The 26,485-nt window shown below is 48.0% G+C and overlaps 2 protein-coding genes across 3 annotated transcripts in view; one reads left to right on the plus strand and one right to left on the minus strand.

Moving 5' to 3' along the window:
* Positions 1-7,001, minus strand: part of PTPN23 (protein tyrosine phosphatase non-receptor type 23) — a 45,575-nt gene extending 38,574 nt beyond the window's left edge. For both annotated transcript variants that reach the window (XM_055080180.1, XM_024124021.3), the window contains exon 1: positions 6,835-7,001. In XM_055080180.1, coding sequence (XP_054936155.1) covers positions 6,835-6,918 — 84 coding nt within the window. In that variant the 5' untranslated portion in view covers positions 6,919-7,001. The remainder of the gene's footprint in view (positions 1-6,834) is intronic.
* Positions 7,002-21,360: 14,359 nt separating this feature from the next.
* LOC102976301 (neutrophilic granule protein-like) lies at positions 21,361-24,688 on the plus strand. The gene is made up of 4 exons (XM_007126078.3): positions 21,361-21,974; positions 22,667-22,771; positions 23,717-23,821; positions 24,452-24,688. Exons 1-4 carry the CDS (start codon positions 21,435-21,437, stop codon positions 24,590-24,592), a joined length of 891 nt encoding a protein of 296 aa, XP_007126140.3. The 5' UTR covers positions 21,361-21,434; the 3' UTR covers positions 24,593-24,688.
* The last annotated feature ends 1,797 nt before the right edge of the window (positions 24,689-26,485 follow it).

The raw sequence follows: 26,485 nt of genomic DNA on the forward strand, positions 1-26,485 counted from the left end.
AACCCGGTTCCCCTGCATCGGCAGGCGGACGCGCAACCACTGCGCCACCAGGGAAGCCCAGAGCCCATATTCTTAACCACACATCAGACCAATCCATTTCTATTTTTTAAACATGGTTCTCATAAAACAAAAAATGGGAAGCGAAAATGAATCTCCAGCCACACAGTGAGTCAGTGGAGCAAACAGGGTATTGCTTAAATTCTGATAAAATCCTCCATGGCTTGATCACTCCCCCTACTGAACAGAGGAAAGAGGCAGCTGAAGGTTCTAGAGTAAAGGACAGAGACCATCTCTCAGTCAGTCTTTCTATAGCTCACCCCTCTGCACAGTTCAGAACAAGGTCTGGTCAGGATTTAAAGGTCAAGGCAGAGTCTGAGAAGGAAGGCCCAGCAGCAGGTAGAGCCTGGGCCTTGGCACCCCAGATCAAGAGTAAGATACTAGAAGGCACTGACAGGACCCCAGCGCACCTACACAACTAACAGCCGGTTGGGGTTGGGAGGATCAGGAAACCTCCAGAGCCCAGCCAGGCTTTGGAGTAGCTGGGAATCCTTTTCTGAGGGAACAATGAGACCTATGAACAGTTTTATGTTGAAAGCATGTCCAGGATTCAGAGCCACGGCAGGAGGAAAAAAAGGCAAGGAAGGAGTTATAAGTGAAAACAATAAAACAGAATGAAAAGACCACTTCCAGAGAGAAATACCAAGACTGAGTAAGTCCTGGCTGTGCCCCTGGGTTGCTTTGAGATCTGGGCTTGGTTTTTCATCTGTAAAATGGAGTTAATATTATCTGCTATGAGGCTTCCCTGGTGGCTCAGTGGTTAAGAATCCACCTGCCAACGCAGGGGACACGGGTTCGATCCCTGGTCCAGGAAGATGCCACATGCCACGGAGCAACTAAGCCCGTGCGCCACAACTACTGAGCCTGTGCTCTAGAACCACAACTACTGAGCCCACGCACCACAACTACTGAGGCCCACATGCCTAGAGTCCGTGCTCCGCAACAAGAGAAGCCACTGCAATGAGAAGCCCGCGCACCGCAACGAAGAGTAGCCCCCACTCGCCGCAACTAGAGAAAGACCATGCATAGCAACGAAGACCCAATGCAGTCAAAAATAAATAAATTTTTAAAAAATTATTTTAAAAAATTACCTGCTATGTCTAACTCACAGAGCTGTCATAGGACTTGAGCTATTCACTAAACAGAGAAAGAGGATGCTAAGTTGAAAATATTGTTTACAATATGCCAAGACCTGTACTAGGGACTCACATGCATTAACCCTTGATTCCCACAAGCTTATAAGGTATATTATTAGTCCATGTTACAGGTGAGAAAAATGAGGCCCAGGTTAGTGATGTAATCATTTGTAGCAGCTGAAAGTCACCAGCTATTAAGTCGAAAAGGTGGGACGTAAGGCAAGGTCTGTCTGATTCCAATGTCTATACTATTTCCATGATGGTACTCTGCTCTTTTACCAAGCAACAAATGGCCCAGAATTCTGCAGGTAAATTGAGATCACTGGAAACATCCATCCTGGGTCCTGCCATTCTTTTGCAGAGATGAGCAATCGCAGTGCTAGCACTCTGGGCCAAACTTCCTGATTCTTTTTTTTTTTTTTTTTTTTTTTTTTTTGCGGTACGCGGGCCTCACCGTTGTGGCCTCTCCCGTTGCGGAGCACAGGCTCCGGACGCGCAGGCTCAGCGGCCATGGCTCACGGTCCCAGCCGCTCCGCGGCACGTGGGATCCTCCCGGACTGGGGCACGAACCCGGGTCCCCTGCATTCGGCAGGCGGACTCTCAACCACTGTGCCACCAGGGAAGCCCCAAACTTCCTGATTCTTGACCCAGGGATATTCCTTTTGTGTCACCTTCTCTGGTACTATCATGGTCTCATTCTTCTTTCTGTGTATGCTTTTTGTCCTGGATGATGGGGATGTTTAGCTTCTGCTCTTAATTTGATATAACACCTTGGAATTTCATGGTGCTAATTAAAGCAATAACCCAGGAAGAAAAGGCAATAAAAGGCATCACACCTGTTGGCATTGTATTCCTTCACCATGCACATTATATTTCTTTTTCTTCTTCCCTTGCAGGATTGACTCAAATATGGGGAATGCCTTGGGCTATTCCACATAAAATTAAGTCCCACTTACAGTGTTGTTAATGAATACAATATATGTTCTGCTACTGAATTTCAAGTGAGATTAATTTTATTCAGAGAAGGAAGTATTATTGCCAAGGGAAATCTTCAGCCCCTTGGTATCAGCGAGCCTAAAACCAAATTACAGGCCAAGAGCATCAGGGATGAGAACAGGCATTCATCCTCACCTAGTCTAACCCCTACATAAGACTCAAGGCTTCTCTCCCACATCTCTTCTGAACGGCCCCTCCAACTGCCTGGATAACACTAGTGAGGATGACTCAAGTTACCTCCCCTGTAGGGTGCTAGAACTAGACTAGGTCATTCAACCTAAGTACTCTCTACACACAAGTATTTATTACTTCCCAAGTAAAGAATCTGGTGTGAAAGGGATATACGGCTTTTATGTATGAGATTAAAGTCAGAGAAGAATGAACTGAACAATCTAGGTCACCTGCACCTGTAGCCATTCTGCAGTAAACTTGAGAGGGCAGATAGGCTCAAGCAGACCGGCTCTGTGACTCCAAATCTGTGGTAAGAGATAAGACAGGTCACCACCAAAGGCAACTGGCAACATCCTGTGCTCCTCACTGCTGAGGAGCCAGGCACTTTTAGGCCTCTGGTCATCTCATTTCCCCATCTATGTGTGGGACAAGTTTTTCAAGAGTGAGCTGTCCCATGAGAAATCTGGAAGGGGAAAAAAACTCCACAAACCTGAAAACCAGACTCTACCTACATGAGAATAAGATGAACAGTACGAAGAGGCAACAAGAGTGTACGTTCTGTGGCACAGGTCAACTGAGTGAGGGGAGCGGTAAGATCTGTCTGAATTTGAAGGAAGGTGGCACAATTGCCGGCAGCTAAAGGGACCCCGAGAAAGTACGGTTCAACCTAGGTGACGAACAGGCGGAAAGGAATACCAGTAAGGACCGGAACAAGGACAATGACCAGGAAAAGAGGCTGAAAGTTCCTATGGGAGAGGCCTGGTAAGACTGAAGTGTGAAAGGCAGGCTGAAGTGAAGTGGTGGCAGGCCTTGAACAGCGGACAGTTTCTCTGGAGTAACCTGGTGGGAAAGTGGAGATTTAGAGAGATCAATCCAGCCAGAGAGGGAAGAGGGGAGAGGCCAAGAAGCCACTTGGTTGGTAGGGTGGCTACCTATGGTACATCTGTCCTTGAGGATGGTTTACTATGTGGATCACTAGAAGGTAAGCTCCATGAGGGCAGAGATTTTTGTCATCACATACAGCTCTGAATTCTCAGGGCTGGCACATAATAGTCACTCAATAACTCTTTGTTCAATGAATGAATCAGGGATGGATGTAGCACCTGAGTCCAAGTGAGCTTGACCTGAGCTCAAGTGCAGTTGGTTAAGGGCAGGTGTTTGGGACCACAGGAGGAAAGAACTTCAAACATGAACATGTGTGGCCAAATCGCTCACTGATGAAGAGCACAGAGTCATCCTTCATCAGTTTCCAGTGAGTTAGCACTCTGGGCTCCAAAACACAGGTAAGGTAAGGGTTAGCAGCATTTCCCCACTAAAAAATTATGTGGGTCCAGGTATCCCAACCTAAAAGTTGGCACTGCCGTTCAAAACCAGCTTGCTGTTCTCCTGGCTCTTATTTCACATTATTCCATAATTGAAGGCATATCCATCAGGAATGAAAACCAGTACTAACCATTATGAAAGGTTTTTTTCAAAGGCCCAGCTCTCACAAATAAAGAAACCCTTTACCTTCTTGAAAAACTCCTATTCATTCTTCAAAACCCACCTCCTTGGCAAGTCTCCCCTGATGGCCCCTCCTTAGGCTGGTACTTCTGTACACACTGCACATATTTCTACTTTTCCACTGATGTCACAATCTAATTTTTAAATCTCCTCTACCAAACTATGTATTCCATGAAAAAAAGGTCTCTTATTCATCTGTATTTCAGGACGACTCTGCATGGTGCTCAACAGACTGATCTCAACAGAACCATTTTCATTCTACTATCCTAAATTAAATTCTACTCTTAAGCTCTAAGTCATTGGTGAAGGTTCCTGCAGGTCGGAGCAATGGTAGGAAAGGACAAGGGTACCAGTGGCAGAAGGTTAAGCATGGGTTCTAGGGTTGGGGACAGGAGTCCTGGTCAGGGAGAGTTCCCAGCTGCAGTGGCTACTGTAGTCTCCTCTGCAGGAAGACAGTTCCAGAGTACCTGAAGGAGCTGGCCACCCACAAGATTGCTATTCCTTTTCAGTGGGTTCATGTAAAACATGCAACAATTTTAACCTATCAAATAAATGGTGTATCTTTCCCCAACCCCAAAATAAGGAAACAAAGAAAAAGAGCAGATGTCTAGGAAATGAATTTTTCCTCAGCATCTGATACCACCTTAGTAAATGGCTAATGAGTAACTCCTCCCATGGAGGCCCAGGGGCTCCCAGGAGATGACTGCTCACATAATACCTTGTGGGCTAGGTGTAAGTGACAAGAGCATCAGAGGCTAAGTTCAAACAAAAAGATCTCCAAGGAGTTCCTGGACTAAGATTTTATCCACTGGATTTCCATAAATTTACGGTCACCATCTCTTAATTCCCTCTCAACTGTCAGTCATCTGAGAAACATTTTCCTGCATGCCAACTATGAAAAAGGGACCCTGCTAGGTTCTGAGGAGCAGGGAGATGCCTCTCAGGTTACTTACAATAGAACAGCAGGGTTAAAACATAGCGCATGTAACTGTCACTAGGAAAAGGATAAAAAGAGTTAGAAATTCAGAGAAGGGAAAGATTAATCCAGATGAAAGAAGGCTTGTGGATGAGACAGAGCTTAAATTGGACCTTGAAAGACTGACAGAACCAATAAATAGAGATTAAAGAAGAGCTCCATCGGGACTTCCCTGGTGGTCCAGTGGTTGAGACTTCGCCTTCCAATGCAAGGGGGGCGGGTTCGATACCTGGTCGGGAGGCTGAGATCCTGAATGCCTCGGAGCCAGGGGGCCAAGACGTGAAACATAGGCAATACTGTGACAAATTCAATAAAGACTTTAGAAGTGGTTCATGTCAAAAAAAAAAAAATTTTTTTTAAAAAGAAGAGCCCCATCCCCACCCCAGAGGGCAAAGATGTGAGCTCTTCTGGGTGGGAGGAATTCCACAACCAAAGGCACAGAAGAGCAAACATACTGAGAATGTTAAGGGAACAGCAAGTAGCTGTGAACAGAATCTGGGATACTTGTATCAGAAGCACTTGTATCAGAAGCACATAGATCAAGCACATACTGAGCCCTGAAAAAATGCTGAAAGAACTGGGGTAGGTCAGAGAGTACTCTGAATGGGTTACGGTTGAACTAGAAAACAAAGTTTTGCTGTGTTTTAGAAAAATTCACCTAATTGAATTAAAAGAGCAGATGGAAGATAAATCCAGTGGATAAAAATCTTAGCCCAGGAACTCCTTGGAGATCTTTTTGTTTAAACTTAGCCTCTGATGCTCTTGTCACCCACACCCAGCCCACAAGGTATTATGTGAGCAATGATCTCCCTGGGAACCCCTGGGCCTCCATGAGAGGAGTTACCAAACTCTGGGAAAGAGGTAACAAAATTTTGGAATTTTAGATCAATTAATCTAATTTCCTGGTTTTACAAATGAGAGAAAAGATGCCCAAAGAGATTAAATGATGGACTCAAAGGGATACAAACTGTTAGTGTCTGAATTGAGGTAGTGGCAGTGTCAAGAGAGAATGGGAGAGCTTCTTCGGAAACTACTTCTCAATCTATTTTCTTTGTCCTATTTTCCTCCTCAAGCACCTTACTAAATGGTACTAAAACCACAAGGATGTCAACCTGCAAGAGCCTCCTGGTTGTTCCTTTTCACTTCTGCTCTGACCCCCAATGCTACCAGGTGGTCATTCCCAAGGCAGCAGATGTCTCAGAGGGCATCTGATGCCCAGTTGACACACCTGGCCCCGCTTTGTACCAGCCACACCTGATCTCGCCACAGAGATCCCTTGCTTCCGTCAGCGCCAAACCTGCCAGTCTCTTTCGTCCAACTGAAGGTTCAACAAATGACTCCTAAAGGCTCTCCGGAAGCTACAACACTGTTTATCCCCTCTGGGCAGTCATGAAAGGCAGTAACCCTTCCCCAAATGACACGGAACTGTATCTTTTGGTCCAAAGGGTCTCCAGATTAGGGTTCTTCTTCTGAGGAGACCAGACAGAATGGCACCAAGTGTCAGAGAGACTCCAATCGCAGAGGTCAGGCATTCCAGTGGCTCACGGAGCTCCCGTCTTAAAACACATCCTGAGACATCCTCAGCGTCTGTCCCAGTCCGGTCGTGGACAGACAGCGCACCGAGGGCCGGGCACAGCCTTTCCACCCAGCCGTTCAGGGAGGGCCGCCCACCGCTCCCCGCAGGGCGGTCCTGGAGTGGATTAGGGGCGGAGCAGAACGAGGTCCAGAGCGTCACACGAGGAAGTGAGGTGCCTGGATGGGAATCTTGGATGGTCGAGGAGACAGCGGGTGCTACCCAGGGCCTGCGGGCGCGCAGGGGTGGGTTGGGGTGAGACGGGGGTGGGCCAAGCTAAAGAAAGCCAGGGGAGGCCCCTCCTGGCCTCACCCGACGTCGCGACAGGGCCTGGGGAGATGATGGACGCGCAGGGGGCGTCCCGCGCCGGCTGACGACAGAGATACAAGGGAGAAGGGGGGGCGGGGAGGAGGCGCACTCACCTTCTTCACGGCCGGCTGAAAGTGGAAGTCACCGGCCTCTTTCAGGTCCAGCCAAATCATAGGCATGCGGGGCACAGCCTCCATGGCAGCTGCCGCCCGCCGGCCACTCGGCCGCTCCCCTAGGTCTTCCAGGTACTAGCTCAGCAGTATGCACCGCGCCGCCCCTCCACGCCGGAAGTCACTGGTCACGCTGGGATAAAAGAATGCCCCCACGGCCTGCTGGGAGATGCGGTCCCCGCCCGCACAGCCTTTCGCGCAGGCTCATCTTCCATTGCGCATGCTCAGCCTCCTCCACTGGGCGTGTGTAGAGGGCAAATCTCCAGCCCGAGGCGAAAGGGTTTCTGGGAGTAGTAGTCTACCTGCACTTAAATGCCAGGCAGGGTGGTAACTGGTTTCTTCCTCCTGGGCGAAGTAGACCTGCTGGATTGGCTCTGGCCCGAGGTGCTCCCCACTCAGGGGAAGGGCGAAAAAGAACGTAACCGTGAACTTGTAGACTTAAGTAGTGTAGAGGGCCTTGGTAGATGGGGTCAGGTTCGGTGGTAGAGATAACGTGGCAGTAGGCCGCCGGGAAGAGATGACTTAAAAACTGAGCCATGGGGTAGGGGCCTCCAGGCCAAGAGGGAGACAGGGCTAAGAAGAGAGCAAGGGGTTTCATTCCAGGTGTCGAGCTTTGGAACAGAGGAGTGACTGGTTGGAGACTGGCACACTCGGTCCAGCCTGTAAGGCCGGGCACTAAGAGACAGGCACGTCCGTTTGTGATGATGAGAAAAGAAGGCGTAGATGATGTGTAAAGCGGAAAAAAAAAAGAAAAGAGGCCTAGAGCAATGTGGGTAGATGGGGGTGGGGATGAATATATACGGCCACGGGAGTACCTTTCAGACTGTCTGGAAGGGGACCAGGGAGAAGAGAACAGTTACTGCCTCTGAAGAGGTAACCTGTAGAGAAGGGATTTTAAACTCATGTATATATTACCTAGCTTTAAAAACAAATAAGATGGAGAATGGTTTGTTAGATAGGGCAAAAGTGGAAGCAAGGAAATCAGTGAGGAGTCTTTTGTAGTCTTGCAGGAGACAAGTGATGTCAGGTTGGGGCAAAGGGAGATGAAACGTGGGCAGATTTGAGAAATGTTTTGGAAAAAAGTATCAGAACTTGGGGTGAATGGATGTAGGGGGTTGAGAATATAAAAGATTATTGCCAAGTTTCTAGTTGGTATAGCTGGGTGCCTCCACAACTTGTTTACCGACATGGGAAAATGCGGAGAGGAACAGGTTTGGAAGGGAAGAGCAAAGGTTCAGGGCTGTTTCTGTTAAGCTGGATATAGACACCCTTACGTTGTTCAAGAGAAGATGTGGAGGAGACCACGGGATGTGGGATCTGGGCTCAGAAGAGGGTGCTCATCCATAATCAAGGACCTTCATGCCAGTTGGAGTTAGAGCAAAAGAAAATGCAAGTACACCAATGTTCACAGCAGCATTATTTACAATAGCCAGAAGGTGGAAATAAACCAAATGTCCATCAACAGATGAATGGATAAGCAAAATGTAGTATAACATACAGTGGACTATTTTATTCAGCCTTAGAAAGGAAGGAAATTTGGATGTTGGGTTGGCCATAAAGTTTGTTCAGGTTTTTCTGTAACGTCTTAGGGAAAAACCTGAACAAACTTTTTGGCTAACCCAGTACATGCCACAACATAAATGAACCTTGAAGACATGATGCTAAGTGAAATAAGCCAGATACAAAATGGCAAATATTGTGTGATTCCACTCAAATCAGTTAACTAAAAGTAGTCAAATTTGTAAAAATAAAAAGTAGAATGGTGATTGCTCAGGGACTGGGAGGAGGAGGGAATGGGGAATTAGTATTCAATGGGTACAGGGTTTCAGGATGGGATGATGAAAAAGTTCTGGAGATGGATGGTGGTGATGGTTGCACAACAATGTGAATGTACTTAGTGCCACTGAACTGTACACTTTAAAATGGCCAAAATGGGGCTTCCCTGGTGGCACAGTGGTTGAGAGCCCGCCTGCCGATGCAGGGACACTGGTTCATGCCCCGGTCCGGGAAGATACCACATGCCGCGGAGTGGCTGGGCCCATAAGCCATGGCCACTGAGTCTGTGCTTCCGGAGCCTGTGCTCCGCAACGGGAGAGACCACAACAGTGAGAGGCCCGCGTACCGCAAAAAAAAAAAAAAAAAAAAAAAGAAAAAAGGCTAAAATGGTAAACTTTATGTTAGGTATATTTTACCACAATAAAAACTTACAAAAAAAAATCCAAGACCTGGGACTTCTCTGGTGGTCCAATGGGTAAGACTCCACGCTCCCAATGCAGGGGGTCCGGGTTTGATGCCTGGTCAGGGAACTAGATCCCACATGCTGCAACTAAGAGTTCGCATGCTGCAGCTAAGAAGTCCACGTGCCGCAACTAAAGATCCCGCATGCCACAACAAAGATCCTGCATGCCTCAACGAAGAACTGGCACTGCCAAAAATAAATAAATGCTTTTAAAAAACGCAAGACCTTAACAGATAATTTTTTTAAGGAAAAAGCAGAATTTACCAGCATCTTAGAAGAGCTCGTATCTGGAGGACCTTCTTGGGGTCACCTGCTCAGAGGTGGAAGAATTGAGGATAAGACCACAAGTCTGAGGTCAAGGTGTCAGCAGGGTCAGTTTATTCTGAGGCCTTGCTTCTTGGTTTGTAGGTGGATGTCTTCTGCCCATGTCTTCACATGGTCTTCCTTCTGTGAATGTCTCTGTCCTCATCTCTTCTTATAAGGACACCAGTCATATTGGATTACGGCCCACCCTCATGACCTCATGTTAACTTAATTACTTCTTTATAGATTCCATCTCCAAATAGTCACACTCTGAGGTACTGGGGGTTATTACTTCAACATATGAATTTTGGGGGACACAATTCAGCCTGTAGTATATGGTCTCAGTGACATAAGGGCAATTGGCATGAGAGGCATCAAAGACCAAGAGGTCCTGTGAGGGGGCCTTGAAAGCTGAGGCAATGGAATGAAGATGGATCAGTGGAGGTGAGACAGCAGAAAGGATGTCCCTGGGTTAAGGGATGCCCTCCTTATGCACATATTTCCTCACAGAGACGGGCAGAGTTGGGAGTTTGGGGAAATCTAAGACTCACTAGTACTGGGGAAGGGTAGGCCCTGTCACAAGGGGGCAGCAAACACCCCATTCGGCCAGGTCAGTTCACCCCTTTCTCAAGACAACCCTCCTGTCAGAATTGGAATGACCTCAAAGACACACAGACATCCTCCCTCATTTTATCGATGTGGATCCATTTTACTGATGTGGAAGCTGAGGCCTGGATTGGGGAGTGGACCACTCAAGTCTCCCAGGAAGTGGATAAAGAGTCCAGGCTGGGCCTGGGTCTCCTTCCTTCTAGTTCATTTATTCAATTAATATTTATTCAACACCCACTGCGCCCTATGTGCTGTTTTAGGCACTGTTGAATAAAACAGGCAAAGATCTCTGCCCTCATGAGGTTACAATCTAATGAGGCGAGATAGATATTAACACAATAAAAAATATACAGTGGATGAGATGGCAGAAACTGCTATGGAAAAAAGAAAATGCGGAGAAAAGAGGGTGGGAATATGAGGAGGACTTTTACAATTTTATATCTTTTATATTGGGTGGTCACACAGAAGGCTTCACTGAAAAGATACTATTTGAGCAAAGATCTGAAGGACATGAAGGAGCAAGCCAGGGGCGTAGCTAGGGGAAGTGTGTCCTAGAAAGAGAGAATAGCAAATGCAAAGTCCCTGAGCCGAGACTGTCCCTGCCATGCCTGGAGGACAGCGAGGAGGCCAGAGTGGCTGAGGTAGAGTGAGTGTGGAAAAGAGCAGTAAATGGGGTCAGAGAGGTAATGGGTAGGGGTTGCAGATGGTGTAGGGTCTCTCAAAAACTGTAATGAGGATTTGGGCTTTTCCTTGGATGACCTGGGGAACCATGGGAGGATTTGGAACGGAGGAGGGATAAATCTGATGTAAGTTTAAGGGTTCTACTGGCTGCTGTATTGATCGACTGTGGAAGGGAGTGGTGACTAGGAGGAAGGGCCCTTAACTGCAGTTGCGGATTCTCAGGACACTATTCTAGGCCCTAAAGTGGGGAGGGTGGAGACAGGAAAACTGCACCATTCAGATCCTCCTTCAGGGTCTTTTTAGGGGGTCTGGAATATGGACAAACACAGGAAACATGTGAGGGAGGCTTGAAAAAGAAGTATACCACAGGGGCAGCATTGGGGTGGGGTTTGTTGGGCTTAGGCCAGCCAAAGAGGCCAAATCACTTCTATGGAATAGGGTGGGGCGAGTGTGAACCCAGAGGGGGCAGAGAGCCTCATGGGGTTGGTAAGGAGTGAAGGCTTCCTGGGAGAAGAGAGGTGATCCACAGGCTCAGTGCAATTCCTGTCAAGTTCCCAATGTTTTGGTGTGTGGAAGTTGACAAGCTGTTTCTCAAATTTATATGGAAAAGCAGAGGCCTAAGAAGTCTTAAAGAGGAGGAACAAAATGAGAAGCCCTGTTCCACCAGATGTGTAGTCCTGTTAGAAAGCTGAGTAGGGCTTCCCTGGTGGTGCAGTGGTTGAGAATCCGCCTGCCAGTGCAGGGGACACGGTTTCGAGCCCTGGTCTGGGAAGATCCCACATGCCGCGGAGCAACTAAGACCGTGCGCCACAACTACTGAGCCTGCACTCTAGAGCCCACAAGCCACAACTACTGAGCCTGCGCGCCACAACTACTGAAGCCCGTGCGCCTAGAGCCCATGCTCCACAACAAAGAGAAGGCACCGCAATGAGAAGTCTGTGCACTGCAACGAAGAGTAGCCCCCACTCGCCACAACTAAAGAAAGCCCGCGCCCAGCAATGAGGACCCAACGCAGCCAAAAATAAATAAATAAATAAATTTATATTAAAATAAAGAAAGCTGAGTAATTGGAACAATGTGGGTATTTGCTCAAGAACACAACATTAGACCATCAGAGAACCCAGAAACAGAACCCACGTCCACTTAATGGACTCTAGAGGTGGTATTGCAAGCCAGTGAGGAAAGGAGGTACTAGTGAATACATGAGGCAGGTCAGTTGGTCATCCAGAGGAAAAAAATTAAATTGGAGTCTGTTATGGGTTGAATCGTACCCCCCCACCAAAGCTATGTCGAAGTCCTAACCCCTAGGGATCTGTGAATGTGACCTTATTTGGAAATAGGGTCTTTGCAGATATAATCAAATTAAGATGAGATAATACTGGATTAGTGTGGGCCCTAATCCAATGACTGGTGTCCTTAACAGAAGAAATTCTGCCTCAAGATGGCCATATCAACTCATGCCTCAGTCTCTGATCTGCTGGCCTGTCCTACAAATTTTGGACTTGCCAAACCCCACAATCACCTGAGCCAATTCCTTAAAAATAACTCTTGTCTGTCTATCTATGTGTCTGTCTATCTATCAACTATCTGTCTCCTATTGGTTCTGTTTTTCTGGAAAACCCTGACTGATAGAGAGCCTACTCCACACCATATTGCCAGTAGTATTTGAAGTCAGGAGAGCGGTCATCCTTGTGGCTTGGGGGAGAGAAGTGACTGGAAGTGGGGCACACAAGAAGAGCTTGTGGGATCTTATGAATAGTCTGTCTGTTGATCAATCAGGATACTAGTTATAGGATTTTGTTTACTTACTCCTGTAAGAGGTAAATAAACCAAGCTGTACACGTCTCTTTTGCACATTTTTTGTATATATGTTACAGTTTAATAAAAAAAAATGTTAACATAAGAAGATAATTCCAGGTATATTAAGGACGAACATGAGAAAGACAAATATCTCTAACTTTTAAAAAGTAGATACAGGAGAATATCTTTACAAAGTTGATTAGGGAAGAATTTCTTAAACAAGCAATAAAAAGCACTAGCCATGAAGGAAGATCAATAAATTAAATTTCACTTGCGTTAAGAACTTCTGTTGAGCAAAAGACATCATAAAACACAGGAACCAACTTAAGAGGCTCCACCTGCCAAATCTGAGACAATTTGAGCATCAAAATAAAATAAGGATAGTAAGAGATTATAACCCATCAAATAAAATAATACATGAATTTACACAGGTTTAAATAAATAATTGGGGGAGAGGACAAAAGCTCTTCTCTACAGTAGAAAGCAAACTACTTGATGTACAAGGAAGGATGAAATTAGAAAACCACTATTCAGCAACCACGATATTAATAATTCAGGGAAAACCATCAATGGATGTAAAACTAATGGACTTGAGAAGTAAAGTAACAGGATAATTACAAAGTCCCATAGTATCTCCCCACATATACTTATTATTACAAAGGGAAAAATAGTAACTTTATATGGAGAACCTTGAAAGACCTCACCCAAACCTAAGGGATGAAATTTACTATCACCAGCAATGGGATAAACATACATCATGTACCTCCTGGTATGATACACTGAGAAGGACACAGCATCAAAAATTACCTTAATATAATAGTGAATAAACACTAGACAAACATAAGCTGAGGAACAGTCCAAAAATGTTATGAAACACAATGATATACTGTTCTAGACTAAAGGACACTAAAGAGACCCAACAACTGAAAATAACACATGATATGGGATTTTCTTTTGCTTTAAAGGGCATTACTAACACAAATGATGAAATCTGAATAAGGTCTGTACGTCAGAAAATGGTAGTGTATCAGTGTTAATTGCCTGATTTTGAGATTTGTTCAGTGGTTATGATTACATATAAGAGAATGTTCTTGTTTTAGGAAATATACACTGAAGTATTCAGGCATAAAAAGGCATCATTCTGCCCCTACCCTTTACTCTCAAGTGTCTTGTGGGGAGGGAAGGGGAGAAGGGAGAATATGTGTGTGTGTGTATTTTATATATAATATAACATAAATATATATATGAAAGAGAGAAGAAGGGAGGGAGGGAGAGAGAAAAGCAAAACAGGACGATGGAAATGTGGTAAAATGTTAACATTTGGGGAATCTGAGTAAAGGATATGAAGGAATTCTTTGCACTACTTTTGCAACTTTTCTGTGTAAGTCCAAAATCATGGCAAAAGAAAAAAGTTAAAAGAAAAACACATAAAGGAAGTGGAGGGCTTCCCTGGTGGCGCAGTGGTTGAGAGTCCACCTGCCGATGCAGGGGACATGGGTTCGTGCCCCGGTCCGGGAAGATCCCACATGCCGCGGAGTGGCTGGGCCCGTGAGACATGGCCACTGAGCCTGCACGTCCGAAGCCTGTGCTCCGCAGCGGGAGAGGCCACAGCAGTGAGAGGCCTCCGTACCGCAAAAAAAAAAAAAAAAAGAAAGTGGAAAGATAAGACCAAATTGGGAGAAGATATTTGTGAGACATAAGCAAGAAAAGCTTACCATCTAGAGTATGTAAAAACTCTCGAGTTCTCAAGAAACACAAACAACTCAATAGAAAAACGGCAACTTGTAATGGCAACTTACAGAAACAGCCAAAAATGTATGGAAAGATGTCAAACCTCATCAGTAACCAGAAAAACGCAAACCCAAACCACAATGAAAGTTCACTTTGTACTCATGGGATGAATGAGTGTACATTAGTCAAAAATAAGTGTCGGTGAGGACATGGAGCAACAGGAACTCTCATCCTCTGCAGATGGGATGTAAATTGGTGCCACCACTTTGGAAAACTGGCAAATATTTGGTCATGTTGACACTGTGAACAAAGAATGTCCCCTGCCAATTCAGTAAACAAAGGATGTTGTGGCCATAAAGCCATCAGCCACTGAGGCCCCCAACTGTGTGCCCTGAGGGGATTCGGGATTGAGAAAAACAGGATCCTGGCCCTGGATAATTAAGGTGCCTATCAAAGGAATGATTTCAATAAGCCCAGACTTTTGTATCTTCCCATACGTAGAGAAGCCCTGAAATCATTAACTTGAGATGTGTTTTTGTGACTAGCAGTAATCCTTGGATGTCCTACTGCATGTTTTTTCCTCAGCAAAAACTCCTATGTATTCTGGCTTCTCTTTGGAACAGTCCCTCAGAACTGAGAGGCTGTATCCCAGGCGTAAGTCCTCAGTAAGTCTGCTGAATAAAACATAATTCTCAACTTTTAGGTTGTGCTTTTTTTTCTTTCAGTTGGCAACTCTATATGTCCTTTGTGTCCCAGCAATTCCACTGCTGGGTGTCTGTATAGCCTGGAAAGACTCCTGCCCACAAACACCAGGAGGCATGTCCAGAAAGAAGGGTCATAGCCACCCAAACAGGAAACATGGAGCTCTCTCCCGCTGCCACCTTTCTGGGATGCGAATCCAGAATCACTGCATTACAGGTGGGGAAACTGAGGCATGGAGAGGGGAAAGAGGCTGCCCCAAACACCATGTAGCCTCTGAGGGAAGGTCAGAGGAGAGGTCTGGTGTGGTGGGGGAAGGGAGTTGGGGAGAAGAGTAAAGGGGAAGAGGGGAACTCACCTGGTCTCACACCTGGTCAGCTGGAGGCCAGAGCCGGAAGAATTCCACTGTATCCCTTCCATCTCAGCCAACATCCATGTTCCTGGAGCTTGGGGAGGGAACTCTGGGGTGGCCCCCCCTCCCTTGGTTCAGAAAGAGGCTTCTATGGGAGCAGCAAAGAAGCAGCTGCTCCTCCCTCCAGAGGGTCCTGGGCCCTCCAGGAACCCTTGGAGCATTGCTTACTTTCTCCCTAGAAAAGGCTCCAACAAGACAGGTTCGCAAATATGAAGAAGGCTGGGGATCTCCGAGGCCCATTCACAAAACCAGCACCCCTCCCTAGCTCCCAAGTCACTTGGCCAGCAGATGGCACCAAGGCCAGAGGGTTGTGACAGCACGGCTGCGATCCTGGGGGTCATCGGCTGCACAAAAGCCCAGCAGATTTGAAATTAAGGGTTATTTATTTATTTATTTTTGCTCAGAACCAGGTTTAATTCTTGGGGGAAGAGGGCCCTCCTGTCCCAGTGTCTGTGAGCGGAAAGAGAGCAATGGGGGATTTATTCCTCCCCTGCCTAGGACAGACACCCTCAGTCAGGCCTTGACAGGGAGGGCCTCCAGGGTAAATGGTGCCTTCGAGATTTCCCAGATACACCCTCCTGATTGCACGGTGCCAGGAAGTGAGCAGCAGCACAGCCATATGTGGCAGAACTTTGAGACGTTCTGCCCTTTGCAGTGAAAGCCTGGAGGCTGGGTAGCACCCCTAGTTGGGGGTGGGGTGGTGACAAACCTGATGGGTCAGGGCCGAGGTCAGCTTGTGGGAACTTCCGAGGCCAGGGTCTTCCCAGCTGAGGTCTCTGTGTCTGTGGGTAGTGTGGGCAACTTGTGTCCACACTGCTGGTTCTAGAACATCAGGTGTGTGTCCCCAGGGGACCAATGTGGCCACAGCCACTTTCTCCACACCCTCCTTGACTTTGCACAGGCCACTTGGGCGAGGGGCTAAGGGTTTCTGAAATCTGTGTCCCCCCGTCCTGACCACCCCATTACAGCAAGGAGGAAGCCAAGGCCCGAGAAGGGCAGAGCTTGCCCAAGGGCCCACCAGGCTTCTTTCTTCATTCTCCAGACCTTGTGAAAGCTTTTTGTTCCAACCGTCTTTTCAAGGAGTTGTGGGAGGCGTGGAGTCATTCAGGAGATGTCAAGGGCCCCAGCTGCCTGGGGTGCTGGCTGAGCAGGTAATTGCAGAGTAGAAACGCTCACCTGAATGGGATCTCTTGCCTCCCGCAAGACATTTCCCTGGAGTGTCCGCTTCCCGCTCCTGCACCCCCCAGCCACCCTCCGGAGCCTCACCCACACCCTGCTGCAACCTCAGGCCCCAGGGTTGAGTCACAGGCTGGGTGGAGAAACCTCCTGCTGGGCACCTGGAATCCTGCCCTCACCCTCTGCAGCTCAGCTCCCAGCAGCCAGGGGGCCAGACACAGCCCCCACGCTGAAGGCAGAGCAGCACGGTGGATGACGCTACCTTGGGCTGGAATCCCAGAACCTCCACTTACCAGCTCTGGGTCGGGGCCCAGTCCGTAACATCCCAGCGCCTGAGTCTCCTCATCTGCAAAATCAGGTCTCCTGGTCAGAGCCTGGAGGGGTAAGAGCTCTGTGCTTCCTAATGGTCTCAGCTGCATCTCTGAGCCATCACCTCCCTAAATAAAAGCCACCACACCTGAGCTTCCTCCACCCACATTAGCTTTAATCCTCTCACCACGCTTACAAGGTAAGAATTGTTATCTCCGATTTACAGATGAGGCACACAGAATCCCAGAGAGACTGGCCAAGAACCAGTGGGGAAGTGGCAGCGGTGGGATTTGAACCCAGGTCTGTGGAACCCTGAAGCTGAGGCAGGGCTCACACAGCTGTATTCTGAAGATGCTCGGGGTCAACTATCAAGCACAAGTTATTGAAGGATTTTTATGTGGCTATAACAGAGTTTGACCTTTGGAACTCATACTCTGTAAGGTCCGCCTGTCAAAAAAAAAAAAAAAAATCCCACCAGAGCCCCCAACCCAAGTTCCCAGGCCTGATTACTGCCACCAACCTCAATCCTTTGGACATGTCATAGAGTCTTATGGTTTGATGAGATTATAAAGGCTGCATAGTCTGTTCCCACACCTCTCTGTTGGATGCCTGAACCCTACATGTGTTGCGACATCATGTTGCAAGTAACAGAAAAGCCCATTCAAACTAGCTTAAATAGTAACATCCAGAGGTCCTCCACCTTCAGGCAAGGTGTGACCCAGAAGCTCAGTAATGTCATAAGGATCTGTTTTTCTCTCTTTCCTCTCTGCCTTCTGTGGTGCTGATCTCATCCTAAGGGGCCCACCTCACATCCTAAGATGTTTTCTTTGTCACATCTAGCCATGCTTCCTTGTTTACTTCCAGGAGGAAGGAAAGTGCCTAGTATTCCCACCAAAAGTTCTGAGATGTATTCTAAGTGGACCAGCTTAATCAATCACCAATGGTGGTGGAGAGATGGAAGGCATTGCTTGACTTCGACCAAGTCGAGTTTTCCTCTCCCAGAGCCATGCAGATCCTCAAAGGGGAATTGGGGCCTCACTGGAAGGGAGAAGGGGTAGGGCAAATGGATGCTGGAGAAACCAGGCATCAAATGGCCCCTACAGTCTCCTACAATTTCCCTGCCAAGTGATCTTCTAGACTCAGTTCAGTGTCTCCCAGGCCACCTCTGCCATGCTGGACTCCAGCTATTATCAAGAGACCTTTCTTGGTTTTGTTTTGTTTTGTTTTGTTTTGTTTTGAGAACTTGTTGACATGCCTCCCCCTGGGAAGAACAATCTGGTCCTCTTGCTCGTGGCAGCCTTTCGGAGACAGAGCAGGAAATCAAGGTCTCCTTGTCAGTCCTCTCCTCCAGGGAAAGCTTCCCAGTTTCCCATCATTCTACACAGGACTCAGCTGTGTAACTTGGACACATTTCCTAACTTTTCCAGGCCTCATCTTCCTCATCTATCAATGCTGGGGACAACCTGAGCTTCTCAAACTGATGGGAGCCATGTGATGGGGGTCTACAAAGTCCCTGAAAAACTACTTTACACATCTAAAGCCTTGATTTTACTGGAGGCTTTTTTTCCTCCAGTGGAAATCTAAAACATTTTAATGTTAAAACAGTGTGTACAACTCAACAATATAAGGACAAATAACCCAATTAAAAATTGTACAAAGGACTTGAATAGACATTTCTCCAAAGAAGATATACAAATGGACAATAAGCACATGGAAAGATACTCAACATCACTAGCTCTTCGGGAAATACAAATCAAAACCACAGTGAAATATCACTCCATACCCACTAGGATGGCTATAATAAAAAAGAGTGACAATAAAAATCATTAAGATGTGGAACACCACAGATTGCTGGTGGGAATGTAAAATGGTACAGGCTCTTTGGAAAATACTTGGGCAATTCCTCACAAAATTTAAAACATAGGGTTACCATATGACCCAGAAATTCCATTCCTAGGTATAAGCCCAAGGTAACTGAAAATATATGTCCACATAAAAACTTGTATGTGAATATTCATAGTGGTATGATTCACAATAGCAAAAACATGAAAACAACCCAAATGTCTATCAACTGATGAATGGATAAACAAATGTGATATATCCATATGGTGAAATCTTATTCAGTCATAAAAAGGAATTAATCCACAACATGGATGAACATGAAAACATCATGCTAAGTGAACAAAGCCAGACACCAAAGACCACATATTGTATGATTCCATTTATATGAATATCCAGAATAGCAGACCCATAAAGACAGAAACTAGATTATTGGCTGCCAGGGACAAAGGGGAGGGGAAAATGGGGAGTGACTGCTAATTGGCACAAGGTTTATTTTGGGGATGATGAAAATGTTGCAAATTGTACACTTTGAAAGGGTAAATTTTATGATATGTGAATTTTATCTCAATAAAAAGAGTTCCATTGAACTTAAAAAAATAGTTGCAGATGTGGAATAAAATGTAGACTCCACGTGGGTATTTAAAAAATATTTTTGCTGTTTTTGTAAAACAAAGTTGTTTATTGTAATTTTTTTTCAAATAATAAAGAAAAGTTGAAAGAAGGAATCAAAATTCTTTCCCGGCTCCATACAGAGAAAAACTGTATGGATATTTATTATTGATTATATTCATTATTAATATTTTAGTGAACATCCTTTCAGGCACCTTGCTAGTGATACTGTTATGGATATTGATCAGTGTACAATTTTCTGTACAAGGAATCCAACCTTACACTGCGGGCTGCATTGGTGAGTTTTCTTTGGTCTGTGCAAGCCCTCTCTCGGTTTTTTTTTGTTTTTTTTTTTCCAATCTCATTTCCTGCCCTCTCAACCATCATTCATTCTTACCTGTGCCTTGTGGGTGTTATGTTTATCAGTTTGAAGGATGTATTCTGATGTATTCTCCATACATATATATGGGGAGAGAGAGAGAGAGAGAGAGAGAGAGAGAGAGAGAGAGGGAGGGAGGGAGGGAGAGTTGTTACACATCTCATTCTGTTTCTTTCCTTTGTTACCAAGCACCATGTGTTTAAGATTGATCCATCTGGTTGCTCTGTCACAGGACTTCTCAACCTCAGCACTAGTGACATTTGGGGCTGGACCATTCTTCCTTGTTGGGGCTGTCCTGTATTGTAGGGTGTCCTGCATTGTAGGGTGATTATCAGCATCCAGTGGCCTTTATCCACTAGATGTCAGTTGTGCCCTCTCCCCAGTTGTGACAATCAAAATTGTCTCCAGACATTGACAATTGTCCTGGGGGGTCAAGGGGCAAAGCCATCCCAGTGGAGAACCACTGCTTAACTGCTGCATAGAATTCTACAGTGAGCACCCACCATCCTTCCTTATTCACACTTCCTGTGATGGACACAAGACCAGCTGCAGCAGAACCCTCATTCTTCAGCTAAGAACCTGTGATGAACATAATCACCCACCAATAACTGGATCTGTATTCCAGTAAGTAGTAGCAGTATTCCATAGGTGGACGTATCACAACCGCTCTAACAATCTGCTCTTGAAGCACATTTATTTATTTATTTATTTTTATTTTTTTGCCGGGTTGGGTCTTTGTTGCTGTGTGCAGGCTTTCTCTAGTTGCAGAGAGCAGGGGCTACTCTTTGTTGCGGTGCGCAGGCTTCTCACTGCGGTGGCTTCTCTTGTTGCGGAGCACGGGCTCTAGGCGTGCGGGCGTCAGTAGTTGTGGCTTGTGGGCTCTAGAGCGCAGGTTCAGTAGTTGTGGCGCACGGGCTTAGTTGCTCCGCAGCATGTGGAATCTTCTCGGACCAGGGCTCAAACCCGTGTCCCCTGCATTGGCAGGCAGATTCTTAACCACTGCGCCACCAGGGAAATCCCTTGAAGCACATTTACATTTTTTTAAATTTTTCACCATTATATGCCATGGCTGCATGGATTTTATGATGAGACTTTGGCCTTTGAAGACCTGTTGGGCCTGTGGAGGACTGTTCTGTGCCCTGCCTTCTCTCCTCACTTCTGGCTCTGACCTTCTCAGCTCTACCCTTAGCTTTTGGGGGAAGTCATGATCTGCTCTGTGCCTTGGTTTCCTCACTGGTGGGCTTCAGTGGAAACACCTGGTAGTTGCTCTCCTCCTCCCCAGTTTCTGAGTCTCCTGCAGAACAGGAGCCCCGCAGCCAAGGAAGGGCTGGGAAGTTAACATGCAGACCCCAGTAACTGAGGGAGCCAAGGAAAATGGGAGCCCTCGGAGGAAGGGGAGGCCCTTACTCTTCCTCTTGTGAGCTGCTGCCTGGGGTTGGCCGTGTCAGCAGCCAGGAATCCCTGCCCTGATCCTGTTGGGGACAGCCTCCCTGCTTTGCCAGCAGGGAATGGCCTGGGGGAAGTAGACAGAGAGGCTTTCCCTGGAGAAGTTGCTGACATCACATCCAAGAGGGGCTGTGAGCCATGCATTGTCAGATCTTATGATTTTTTTCAAAGTCAGGCATCCAGAGTTTTAAGGGTTGACAATCAGTATTTTAAAATGTATGTAACATGGTAGGTGTCAGCCTGAGTACAGCCTCAGATTGGACTGTCTCCTTGTGCTCTCAGCTGAGGACCTGTCACATAGAGAGTTCATGGATCCCAGACAGTTGTTTCAGAATCAAACCAGAACAGCCAGGCAGAGACGGCACGGAGTCCTGGACTGTCAGAGGTGGTCTTCTCATGGCACAGGTAGGGACACCGAGGCCAGAGTGAAGGGACTTGCCCAGCACCACACATGTCTCCTGCCCCCAGCTCAGGGCTGCCTCACTCCTAGGCCCTGGACTATAACCCAATCCTACTTGCCTCTTAGTCACTGGTATTTTGCAACATTGTCTAATAACTGGGTGCCTAGTGAAGGAAAGGAGAGGCCCCTTTCAGGAAGGCCCCAGCCCTGCATGTTGTCAGCAGCCCTTGGGCAAGGCTGCAAGTGGCAGTGGATCAAAGAAGGGACAATGGCAGGGGCTTGGAGGGCACTGGTGCTGGTGGCAGGCTTAGCAGCAGTGGCCTGTGTGGCCCAGCGCAGTCTGAGCTATGAAGAGATAGTCACCCAGGCCCTGCAGTTCTTCAACCAGGGGCGACGAGGACAGCGACTCTTTGGCCTGCTGGAAGCCATCCCACCACCGCCTAGCTTGGTGAGTGTTGGGGGCTCAGGCCCAGGAAGCGGGTAACACTGTCTTATAGCAGCCTGTGAGGACAGCAGGCAGAAGAGAATGCCTCGCACAGGCACAAAGTGCTTGGTTGACATTAGCTGTTGTTGTTATTATTATGATGTTTCTCCCCTCAGAAGATAAGACAAAGACCGTAATTTCTCTCTGGCCTGACAGCTGGCTAGCTGGTCAATTCCGGGCTTTGCCCAAGGATGAAATGTGGGGTCTGGAAGTCCAGCCTGCACTCAGGCCCTGGGCTTGTAGGAGTAAGCAGGGCTGTTTCAAAGGACAGACAGGAGCTGGACTGGTCTCACCAGCGCCTCACCAGGGCCTTCCAGTGTCCCCTTCCCAACCCATTATCTCTCTCCTGGCAGCTGAGCATGCGAGGCAAGTATTCTAGTTCCTTTGTCACAGAAGAGGAAACTGAGGGGCAAAGATGGGAAGTGACCCCTCAAGGTGGTACAGCCATGAGGTGTTAGCCTCAGCTAGTTTCCAGAAGCCCTGCACACCTTAAATCTCTGCTCAGGCCACTTGAAGAGGCTGCCTCCTTTAGGTGGAAAGTGCAGACCTCAGCTAAGCCCCTTCAACTTGGAACTGTGAACTCTCTCCTCCCTGCCTTTGTTCCCTCCTCTGTAAAAGGGAGATAGATGATCATGGGTCTTCTCTTGATTTTTTAGAACTCCACCACCACGATCCCGCTCAACTTCAGGATTAAAGAAACGGTGTGCTTTTTGCTCTGGCACCGCCGACAGCCCCGAGAATGTCCCTTCAGGCCGGGCGGGGTGAGTCTCCCATCCCCTGGCTCCCTGCCCCCGTGAGCAAGAGAAGGACCTCCCCTCTCTCCCTTCTCCCAGAGGCTGTATTTGCCTCCACCCGCCTCACCTCGCCAGGTGAGGTTTGACTATGGAAGCCATTTTAAAAATATTTATTTATTTATTTTTGGCTGCAATGGGTCTTCGTCGGTGCGCGCTGGCTTGCGGGGGCTACTCTTCACTGCAGTGCGCGGGCTTTTCATTGCAGTGGCTTCTCTTGTGGTGGAGCATGGGCTCTAGGCGCGCAGGCTTCAGTGGTTGTGGCACATGGGCTTAGTTGCTCCGCGGCATGTGGGATCTTCCCGAACCAGGGCTCGAACCTTTGTCCCCTGCAGTGGCAGGTGGATTCTTAACCACTGCGCCACCAGGAAAGCCCGGAAGCCATTTTAAAAATTGGGTTTTTCCTTACTGGTTTTTCTTACTACGTGTAAATTATCAACCCTTATTAGAAAAACAATACATGCTAAAGAAATGACTAAATATTAAAAGAGAAAGAAGGGGACCGTAATGCACCTAGTGATAACTGTTTTTCTAAAATTAGGAAAATAATATTATAGCAAATTAACAAAATGTGGAGAAGCAAACTAAAAACAAACAAAAAAAACCCCCCTGCAACCCCACTACCCAGGAGGAAACATTAACCGTTGGTGTATCATCTTCTGTATCTTTTTTTATGTACACACGCCTGTTTTAAACAAATATAGCTTCCTCTGAGGCTAATTTATGGAGGCCTTTTCCCATTTAATATAACTTGCATGAAAGTCCTTAATTTTCCTGGGCGTTCACGGAGCCCGCCCGGGTTCCCCCAGCGTTCGCCTCTCCCGCCTGGCTCTGGGGGGAGGATGCCGGCTTCGGGAACCTGGCTACCTGGGTGAAGACGCCAGCCGCTGCGCCCCTGTGCTCACTGACCCGCAGGAGGAGCGGAACTGCACGGGTATCTTCTTCATGCTGCAGCACATCCGCCTTCTGTCCCTCAACTGCCCCGGGGACCCGGACCGCGAGCGTGAGCTCAAGCCGGAGGTGAGCCCCTGCGCCCGCGCTGGCCCCAGTCTGTTAACGTCGCGGGCGGCGCTCTGCCCGGTGACCACAGATGACCGAGGGGCCCTCACCCGGGCCACTGACTTCGGCGGGTGGGGCCTCAGTTTCCTCCTCTGGAAACCGGGCCGATCGAGCCCTTCTAAACGCAAGTCGTCGGGAGAGAAAAGGCTTGTGGAGTGTGAGGCGCGGTTGGACCTTGATGACTGCTAGTCGTTTGGCAGGAGGGGAGGGGAGGAGAGACTGGTGGTCGAGGCTAAGCGGCGTCCTGGGGGTGAGAGGGAGAACTCAGACTTCTCAGGACACTGGCTCTGCTCTGGGCCCTGAGCTCTGGGAACCCTCCCCCACATCCCACATTTGGAAAAACTGAAGCCGGAGGTGCAGCCTCCTAGCAAATGAGTGGAATAGCCAGAGTGGAAGTGAGCAGCAGAGTTCAGGCCTTCCCAGGCCCTCTGGGCTCCGAGGGGAAGGGCCTCACTGGGGACCACCTCCAGCCCCATCACCAACGTCACTGTGGGTGCCTCACACTCATCTCCACCTGGAGAGAGGGGCCACAGGCAGGACAGGAAAGGGGGCCAATCAATGAGGGTGATCACATCTGCATCACTTCTGCAGGTCCGCCGGGTGAGGCGTTCTGCTGGATCCCCTGGAGAGGACACTCCAGGAACTGAGAGCTCCCAACTGCCACCTGCAGTCAGGGACCTGTACGAGAAAGCCAAGTACGACATCATCACCAACATATTGAGGAATTTCTAGGGCTGCGGAAGGGAAGGGATGCCCTGTAACCCCACCACAACCTCTTATTCCCTCCCGTCCTCTTCCTCTGCTGCCCTCAGCACTCCCTTTCCTGCAGTCTCAGCCCACCCATACTCCTCTGCATTCGCGTACCTGCTTCCCTCTGTCTGGAATTCCTGCCCATCCTGTGTCTGTAAATCCTGCTCATCTTTTATGGCATAGAGCTCCAAAGTCACCTCCTCCAGGAAGCCTCTCTGCTCTTCCCTGGGCAGCAGAAGTGTCCTTCCCTCATCTGTGCATTCATGATCCTCAAACCATTACCTGGCATTACCTGCTGTGTCCCAGGCTACGTAGCACTGTATTTACTCACAGCTGAGCCCTCCTCAGCCAGCTGCAGGTGGCTGGGGAATGACTATCTCAGCAAAGTGTTCCTGAATCCTGGGAGGGCGGTTCCTTCTGTGCAGGACCCTGAGCGCCCCTGTTCCCTGCCCAGTCACTGTGACAATTAAATGTCCCTTCATATATCTAGGTACCTCCAAGAGGGAGTCAGTCCACTCTCTGGTGAGAGCCACAGGAGAGAAACTCAATAAAACTTTTCTAAAATAAATGATTACATGAATGTGAATGAATAAGGTGTTAGAGCTGGGCCAGCTGGACTTGGGGTGAGGAGACAAATGAGACAGGTCTGGGGGGTGATTCCACTGTGCATCATGGGAACACAGACTCCCTGAGGTCAGGGCAGGGACAATGAAGAGAAACACGGGTTGCGGGGACATCTGAGGGCTGCCCTGGAAGCTCGAGAAGGCAGAGTAATCTGCCCCCAGCCTCCTCAACCACCTTTCATTCCTTTATGCTTCCTTTTTTTTTTTTTTTTTTTTTTTTTGGGTGGTACGCGGGCCTCTTGCTGCTGTGGCCTCTCCCGTTGCAGAGCACAGGCTTCGGACGTGCAGGCTCAGCGGCCACAGCCCACGGGCCCAGCCGCTCCGCGGCATGTGGGATCCTCCCGGACCGGGGCACGAACCCGTGTTCCCTGCATCGGCAGGCAGACTCTCAACCACTGCGCCACCAGGGAAGCCCTATGCTTCCTTCTTTATCTAAGCTCCAGCCAGAACCTCTCCCTGAACCCCAGGCTTGCATTTCAATTGCCTCCTGGATGCCTCTCCATGGATGTCCAAGGTGTGCCACACACTCAGTATCTTCCCTCCAAACGACCCTTCCTACAGCCCACCCCAGCCCAGCTGATGGCAGCCTCCATCCAAGCACCTGAGCATCTGGCTTTCCGCTGTCTTTCACAGCCATATCTGGTCCACCAGCAAACCTTGGCCTTGGTTCTTGATGCATCCAGACCTGAGAACAGGGCCTGACACACTGTAGTTGCTCAGTAAATACTTGTTGAATGGATGAATGCCCTTTTCTTCTCACTAGTAGGCTCCTTTTTCAAGAGTCTTTGCTACAGAAATATCTGTGGGAAACTCTCATTTGAGGGGCCATGGTGTAGAGCCCCTTAGGGAAAGGGGTTTTTTAGTAATTAACCCAGGAAAGCCAAGGACTCCTCTCCATTAATGGTAATAATAGCCATGATTTATGAATGCCACTTCCCATACAGTGAATGGGAATACACTTCTCAGGTCTCAGAACTGCATTGCAAGCTGCATGCATCACCTGCAACTTTTAGTGAGAAAACTAAGCCTCAAGGAAATTGGTTAACTTGCCCATAGTCCACACTCCAACTCCCTTGCCACCTAAATCTCAGGTAGCCCCACTGGTGGGCAAGAGGGGGTGGCGGATGCTGCAGGGAGCGACCTTGGGGTGGGAAATGGGCAGGTTTGGGCTGAACAGGACAAACTAGACCCCAGACCCTCTCCCTATGGTGGGACAACGATGTTCAGCCGGAGAAGGCCACTTCTAGCTCTT

Source organism: Physeter macrocephalus, chromosome 18, assembly GCF_002837175.3.
Source record: "Physeter macrocephalus isolate SW-GA chromosome 18, ASM283717v5, whole genome shotgun sequence".
NCBI lineage: Eukaryota > Metazoa > Chordata > Mammalia > Artiodactyla > Physeteridae > Physeter > Physeter macrocephalus.